The sequence below is a fragment of the Carcharodon carcharias genome, chromosome 34 (genome assembly GCF_017639515.1).
Source record: "Carcharodon carcharias isolate sCarCar2 chromosome 34, sCarCar2.pri, whole genome shotgun sequence".
In the NCBI taxonomy this organism is placed as follows: Eukaryota; Metazoa; Chordata; class Chondrichthyes; order Lamniformes; family Lamnidae; genus Carcharodon; species Carcharodon carcharias.
This window is the reverse complement of record NC_054500.1, coordinates 15,431,163-15,439,706: the sequence shown is the minus strand read 5'-3', so window position 1 is coordinate 15,439,706 and position 8,544 is coordinate 15,431,163. Positions and strand designations below refer to the sequence as shown.

Here is an 8,544-nt window from a genome sequence, read left to right as displayed (position 1 = left end):
ATGTGCAGGGTTACAGGGAGAAGGCGAAGGGAATGGCACTCGATGCATTGCTCATTCGGAGAGCCCATGTAGACACGATGGGCTGAATGGCCTCCTTCTGTGTAATTCTGTGGAGAGCGACACACCTACCCTGCAGGACAACAAGTATAGGTTGTTCTGCCGTTATGTCGAGTGCCAACAGGGCAACGAGAGTGTTCAAGAGTGGATGCACAAAGTGAGAGGAAGACTTGCATTTATGTAGCACCTTTCACGGCCACAGGAGGGCGAAGAAGCTGATGAAGTGGTGCTGAAAACTGTGTAACCTCACTCTGTCAAGTTTCAGATTCCACTCGCTTTTGTGGCTGATTCATTTCCGAGGAGACGGTACCCCTTTAAGGGTTTGGGGAACTCGCTCTCTGGTTGGCTGCAGATGTCAGTGTCCGGAGTCCCGCCTCCGAACACTCCGACACAAGTGAGAGAGAAACTCCCAGTTAACATAGATTCAGGAGAGAGCGAGAGAGAGAGATTGTGTGTGTTTGTGACTGAGAATGTGAGGGAGTGGAGAGATCTGCCACTCTCAATGCCAACAAACCCTTTGAGAGCCAACATGAGAGTGAAGAGGGGCAGATAGGAGCAGGGCATCATTTGCCAGAACTTTGAGAAACTTTCCTCTGTGTGTGTGTGTGTGTGTGTGGGAGGGAGAGAGATCGAATGAGTGTTCGGAGAATGGATCACATCTATGTCTCCGAGAGCCAGGTTGAAAGACAGGGGAACATGAGCAACGGCTGCGAGACCATCTTGACGATCCGGGAGGACAGCAAACCTGTGGTGAGCATCCTGATGTTCTCGGCTGGGCTGGTGGGCAACGTGCTGGCCCTGGTCCTGCTGGGGGTTCGCAGGAAGGAGATCCGGACCAAATCCTCGGTCTTTTGCATCTTGGTGACGGGGCTGGCTGTCACCGACTTGATGGGCACTTGCTTCCTCAGCCCGGTGGTGTTCGTCTCTTACGCCCAGAAGAAGTCCCTCATCGGCCTGGTGGGCGTCCACACCCTCTGCGACTTTTTCTCCTTCGCCATGACCTTCTTCGGGGTGGCATCAACCCTCATCCTGTTCGCCATGGCCGTGGAGCGCTGCCTTGCCATCAGCCACCCTTACTTCTACTCCCAGCACATCGGCAGAAGCTTTGCCAAGTCTGCCCTGCCGGTCATCTACGCTTTCGCCGCCTTGTTCTGCATCATGCCCTTGGCAGGCTTCGGGGAGTACCGGCAGTACTGCCCGGGCACCTGGTGCTTCCTGAAGATGGAGTCCGACAATTCGGCTGTGGTGGGCTTCTCCCTGCTCTACGCCACCCTCATCGCCTTCCTCATCGTGGCCATCCTCCTGTGCAACGGCTCGGTCATAGTCAGCCTGTGCAAGATGCACCGGAACCAGAGGACCAGGAGGGGCTCCGTCCTCTCTTCCCAGAGGAGGAGGAAGAGCTGGTTCGGCCAGAGGGAAGAGGAGGTGGACCATCTTATCCTCTTGGCCGCCATGACCGCTATATTCGCCATCTGCTCCCTGCCATTGACGGTAAGCCCAAGATTTTCAAACCCTTTCAATGTCTGGGTCACTGGCAAAACACCAGGATTTATTCCCATGCATCCCCCCACCAATAGCACTGGAGTTCCATTTTAAGGCATAGAAGTCCAGTTTGGACTAGTTTCACTGGTAACCACCCCCACCCCCACCCCCCCACCCACTCCCCCCCCCCTCCCACCCCCCCACCCCCCACCCCCCCCCCCCCCCCCCCCCACCCCCCCCCAACCCCATATCCAAGCCTTGCTGCCCTTTTAACTTCTGGTAGGCACATCCAGATCTTGTGAAGGTGTGTGACAGACTGAGTTGTGCTGTGGAAATGCTTTAACTCCGAAGTGTGACTTCCAGTTGTTTCCGAAACCTGCAAAGCTCAGCTGGATTTTCAAAGAGTTTGAGGTGAATTCACCGATTGCATGTTTCCACCACCCCCCACCCCACCACCCCACCACCCCCCACCAGACAACTTATTCCAGAGAATCGTGACGCTGTATGTTGAAATCCCCGCTATTGGCATTTTGAGAATTTGGACCCAGTTAGCATCTGGACAGAGAAAGCGCTGGCGTGGAGGGAGGGTAACCGCAGAGAGGACTCATGTTGGACCCGAAGCTTTTCCCTCTGTTTCTCTCTCCACGGACGCTGCCGAGTTTTCCCAGCGTTTTCTGTTTTTATTCCACATTGGCAGCAAATGCAGGGCTTTGTTTGCTTTTATGTGGACCACATAGCTGTCGGATTGCCTGAAATCTAGCAGCCCCCGACCCAGGTCGCCCACTGGTATGTCCTTTAGGGAAAGGGAACTGGTCACCCTGACCTGCTCTGGCCACTAGTGACTCCAGTCCCACTCTGACTCTTCATTACCCTCTGAAATGGTCCAGCGAACCACTCGCTGATGGGAGTGAGGGTTCAGGGCAATCAGTCCCAACCAATACCTTGTGACACACACATCCAGAGAACTAATATGACAAGTTTTAACTTAACCTTTTCAGCAATTGACTAGAGCGTGCGCTCTCACCTTAAAACAGGTTTTAACACTCTGAGCTATTGTCCCGTTGCTAATATAATTCCGTGCATGTGAGGCTCCATCAGGCATTTTTTTGCAATGCGATGAGATGATGTGTGAATCCTGTTCATGTCAGAACAAGTTGTCACAACTTTCTGTGACAAACTACCCTTGCCCTCCGACTTAAAAATGAAGTTGGTGCCTCTTTAAAATGCAGCCCCCCCCCCCGACAATCTTTAATAACGTCTAGAGTTTATTCTCAAGTTGTAAAGTCCCGAGGAGATGAATTTGTAACGTTATTTTCAAAAAGCTTTGACTCAGAACAATCACTTTTGGTTACTTGTGAAACCTTTTATCCTGTGGGACTCGGCTGGAGGTTTGAGGGGCTTAAGGTAAATTCACCCATCAGTGTCTGGCGACCTGTGCTATAAAATCCATGTATGTGGTACAACAGGTTGTGAGTTTGCGTCCCAGTTCAGAAAGTGCTAGGGTGACACGCCCCCCCCGCCCCCCTCCCCCACCTCCCCACCACCGACCCCAGCCTTCTCAAACCCCCAGTGCTGTACTGAGGGAGTGCTACACTGTCAGAGGTGCCATCTTTCATATGAGCCGTCCGCCCTCTCGGACAGGTGTAATGCTCCCTTGCCACTATTTTGAAAAAGAGCAGGCTGAGCTCTCCCCGGTGTCCCGGCCAATGTTTATCCCTCCGCCAACATGACACACACAGGTTATCTGTTCATGATCCCCATTGGCTGTCTGTGGGATCTTGCTGTGCACAAACCGGCTGCTGCATTTCCCGCGTTAAGGAAAGTCTCCCAATTATATCGCGTTTTGCATGACCACCGGATATCTCACAGCGCCTTACAGCCAACGAAGTCCTTCATGAAGTGTGACCACTGTCGTGATGCAGGAAACACAGCAGCCGAATCTTGCACTGCAAGATCCTGCAAACAACAGTGATAATGACCCAGGCAATCTGGTTCTTTTTTTTGTGATGTTGATTGAGGGATAAATATTGGCCAGGAAACCGGGGAGAACTCCCCAGCTCTTCTTCAAAATAGCGACTTGGGATTTTTTTTTTATATCTCTCAGCTGGGGCCTCTCATTCAAAAGCAGCACCTCCGACAGTGCAGCACTCCCTCGGTACTGCACTGGGGTGCCATCCTTGACTTTTGTGCTCAAGCCCTGGAGTGGGACTTGAACATTAGAACCATCAGAATGCCACCCACTGACCCACTCAAACCTTGACAATGCCCCAAAAGTGCTCCTCTGGTTGTAAAGCACTTCGGTTGGCTGGGATGTTATGTGGCGTCAGACTGGACCATGGTCCCCACAAACATTGGACTGTCAGGCGGGAGACACCGAACACAATAACAGGGGAAGGAAAGCCTTGGCCGATTCTTCCCCTCCCCCCCGCCCACTCCCTTCCCCTTAACCGAGGCAAGTGAAGTCCCCTTTTGAGTGTTGCTCAGCTCAGACCAGCTATCTCGGTACAAGCTGGAGGACTGTACAGGTCTATTTAAATCCAGTTGAAACTGCTTCCATTGTAAAATTTGTTCCCTACTTTTTCAAATTCCTCCATGGCATTGCTCCTCCCTAACTCTGTAATCTCCCCCAGCCTCAAAATCCACCATGATCCCTGTGTTCCTCTAATTCTGGCCTCTCGGGCATCTCCAATTTTAATTGCTCTACTGTTTCCATCCCTGCTTTTGGCTGACTTGTCCCTCAAGTCTGGCAGTCCCGCCTTAAACCTCCCTGTCTTTCTAGCTCTCTCTCCTCTCCCCTTGAGAAGTTCTCCTTAAAACCTGCTACCTCCATGAACCAAGCTTTTGGTCACTTGTTCCTCATATTGTCTTATGTGGCTCAGTGTCAGGTCTTGCTTGAGAACTTGTCAGCCGTGGATCTACTGATTCAGATTCTCACGTGCGGAATCGGAAGGTTGTGCGTTCAAGATTTGAAGCCACAGCGATCCAGGCGGGCATGCCAGTGCAGTACTGAGGGAGTGTCGCACTGTCAGGTGCGCCATCTTTCAAATGAGTTCAGCTGAAGCCCTGCCTGCTCTTTTCAGGCACTAATTCTATGGCACTGTCTCGAAGAGGAGCAGGAGCGTTCTGCCCGGTGTCCTGCCCAATACTTATCCCCCAATCAACATCACAAAAACACATTATTTGTCGTTATCGCATTTGTGGGATCTTGCTGTGAACAGATTTGGCTGCTGTGTTTCCTCCATTACAACAGTGCCTTAAAAGTACTTCACTGGCAGTAAACACTTTGGGATGTCCTGAGGTCATGAATTGCCATATTAAGTGCAAGTCTCTCTTTCCTATAAGCTCATTGGAATGTTTCACTGGGTTCTAAGTGCTTGTTAATGCAAAGCTTTTTCCAATAATATTTTTCCACTGATTGCAAAGAAGAGATTATTCGACCGATGTTATATAAGGATAACCCACTTCACAATCGTTGGATGCGCTTACCAGACTGAGGCAGTTGGCAAACTAAGCAACAAGGTTAAATGAAATTGGTGGATGATTCACAGACCTTGCTGATGAGCTAATTGGCTTTTGTGAACAATTGTAATTAGATAATAAGGAATTTCTTTGCAGTCAAGTGCAGCCCAGCTGACATCCCTCCTCTCTGCTCAATCTGGCTGTGTTTATCACTTGGTAATGAGCTGCTGTATCGCATTACCTGACTAGTGAATCTTGCCATTGGGAATGTGAAACAAAGTGACATAGATTAATGCAAATAAGAGCACTGAGTTGTTGAGCTATGCAAGTTCAAAACATGTAAAGAACAGTGGATATTAATATGGGTTTTGCTTGAGCACAGACAAAAAGACACGTTGAAATTGTGTGCAGTTGAGTTTAGGAGCTGTATGCTTGTAATGTTTTACTCTAAGTAAATATAAAATTAAGTAAAGATTGGGTCCAGTACAATCCTTCATTAACTAGCTATCCTGAAGAGAATCCTGTATCAATCCCAAACTAACCCCACTGTCCCACTCCCTCCCCATAGCCCTGTATCAATCCCAAACTAATCCCACTGCCCTGATCTCTCCCCATAGCCCTGTACCAATCCCAAACTAATCCCACTGCCCTGATCTCTACCCATAGCCGTGTATCAATCCCAAACTAATCCCACTGTCCCACTCCCTCCACATAATCCTGTATCAATCCCAAACTAATCCCACTGTCCCACTCCCTCCCCATAATCCTGTATCAATCCCAAACTAATCCCACTGTCCCACTCCCTCCCCATAATCCTGTAACAATCCCCAAACTAATCCCACTGTCCCACTCCCTCCCCATAATCCTGTACCAATCCCAAACTAATCCCACTGCCCTGATCTCTACCCATAGCCCTGTACCAATCCCAAACTAATCCCACTGCCCCACTCTCTCCCCATAATCCTGTATCAATCACAAACTAATCCTACTGCCCACTCCCTCCCCATAATCCTGTATCAATCCCCAAACTAATCCCACTGTCCCACTCCCTCCCCATAATCCAGTATCAATCCCAAACTAATCCCACTGCCCCACTCTCTCCCCATGGCCCTGTATCAATCCCAAATTAATCCCACTGTCCCACTCTCTCCCAATAATCCTGTATCAATCCCAAACTAATCCCACTGTCCCACTCCCTCCCAATAATCCTGTATCAATCCCAAACTAATCCCACTGTCCCACTCTCTCCCAATAATCCTGTATCAATCCCAAACTAATCCCACTGTCCCACTCCCTCCCCATAATCCTGTATCAATCCCAAACTAATCCCACTGCCCTGATCTCTCCCCATAGCCCTGTACCAATCCCAAACAAATCCCACTGTCCCACTCTCCCCATAGCCCAGTATCAATCTGTGCATTCATACAATAGACTTTTTTCCCCCTGAAGAGATACTTTGGCCTCTGCCTCATCTACTTCCTGCGAATAAACATTCCTGGCTCCAAAAACCTTTTGTATCAAGAAATTCCTCTTAACCTTTCTCTTTCCAACTTTACATTGATGTCCCATCCTCAACCATAGGACACAGAGTATAGAGCAACAAGCTGTTAAAACCATTCATATCATTAAATAAAGAAACCTGTGTTACATCCCCTCCTGGCTTCAACATACAAAAAGGCCATTCCTCAGACACAAGGCACAGCCAATTTGGGAAAAACTCTGGAAAATTCCACTCTGATTCCTGGTGGTAACAAGCAAAGATCCTCCTTTAAGATAGAAAGACTTGCAATTCTATAGCACCTTGCACGACCTCAGGATGTCACACAGCGCTTTTCAGCCAAAGCACTTTTGGAAGTGTGGTCATTGCTGTGCTGTGACAGCCAATTTGTGCACAGCAAGCTCCCACACACGGTATTAAAGGATAAATATTGGACAGGACACCGGGGAGAAATTACCTGCCCTTCTTCATAATGAGAGCTTCAATGTCCAGCATGGAGATGGTTTAACATCTCAACCGAAAGACAGCACCCCCAACAGTGCAGCACTCCCTCCTTCAAAGGTTATCGGGATTAGATGGGAATGTGGAAATTGAAACACCAGAAGATCAGCCATGATCTTATTGAATGGCAGAGCAGGCCCGAGGGGCCAAATGGCCTACTCCTGCTCCTATTTCTTGTCTTGGCCTGACTGATGTGTTCATGTCTCTGGAGTGGGGCTTAAATCCACAATGTTCTGATTCAGAGGTGAGAGTGCTACTGAGGCACAGTTTAGGTCTTCCCTCAGGAGCCAGTTGAGTTCCCCAGAGCCCTGTAGTGAATCCATACATATTCAGGCAGGTTAGTTTGGATTGCCAGAGTTGGTGGACCACCTCCCACCACCCAAGCCACAGTCCTGTCATCCAACAGCGGAACTACCGACCCTCCGAAAGATAGACCTGGTTTTAAGGTCGAAAAATATTTACAGAACGAAACCAGGACTACAGACATAACTATCAGACTGGAGCTTGCTTTCTTGAAAAGAAAAGACTAAGAGGTGATCTGATAGAGATCTTTACGATTAGGCAGATTACATCGAGTAAATTAGGGAGAGTTTTTCCACTGATGAAACAAATTGGGAATTTACCGAGCGTGGTCAGAATGTGGGCCTTGTCACCACTTTAGGAGACTGAGATTTGTAGCACAGACAGATTTAAGAGGAAGTTAGATAAACACATGAGTGAGAAAAGAATAGACGTATATGCAGATAATGGGAGATAAAGTAGTAGGGGAGCAGACACCTACACACGCCTTCTTGTGTATCCAAGGTCCTTGTATCTCTGACGAGAGTTGAATTTTTGTAAATGAGTCAAGTTACTTCAGCCGAAGGAAGCTGAGGTCAGAGAGGTGGGAGGGTTTGAACTCTGGGGATTTTCCACACTGCATTCATCTCCCCGCCACCCTCCAACCCCACTACCCACCGCCCCACCCCCACCCACCTCCAAACACCCCAACCCCATCCCTTGCCAAATACCCTACCCTCCAACTGCCCCACCCCCACCTCCAAACACCCCATCCCCATCCCCCGCCAAACACCCCACCCTCCAATTGCCCTACCCCCACCTCCAAACACCCCATCACCATCCCTTGCCAAACACCCCACCCTCCAACTGCCCCACCCCCACCTCCAAACACCCCATCCCCATCCCTTGCCAAATACCCTACCCTCCAACTGCCCCACCCCCACCTCCAAACACCCCATCCCCATCCCCCGCCAAACACCCCACCCTCCAATTGCCCTACCCCCACCTCCAAACACCCCATCACCATCCCTTGCCAAACACCCCACCCTCCAACTGCCCCACCCCCACCTCCAAACACCCCATCCCCATCCCCCGCCAAACACCCAACCCTCCAACTGCCCCACCCCTACCTCCAAACACCCCATCCCCATCCCCCGCCAAACACCCCACCCTCCAAATGCCCCACCCCCACCTCCAAACACCCCATCCCCATCCCCCACCAAACACCCCACCCTCCAATCGCCCCTCCTCCTCTAAACTCTCCATCC

General features: G+C 50.1%; 1 protein-coding gene across 2 annotated transcripts in view; it reads left to right on the top strand.

The window, feature by feature from the left end:
• Positions 1 to 421: 421 nt before the first annotated feature.
• Positions 422 to 8,544, top strand: part of ptgir (prostaglandin I2 receptor) — a 66,616-nt gene continuing 58,493 nt past the window's right edge. For both annotated transcript variants that reach the window (XM_041179119.1, XM_041179120.1), the window contains exon 1: positions 422 to 1,548. In XM_041179119.1, the coding sequence (XP_041035053.1) occupies positions 691 to 1,548 (858 nt within the window). In that variant the 5' untranslated portion in view covers positions 422 to 690. The remainder of the gene's footprint in view (positions 1,549 to 8,544) is intronic.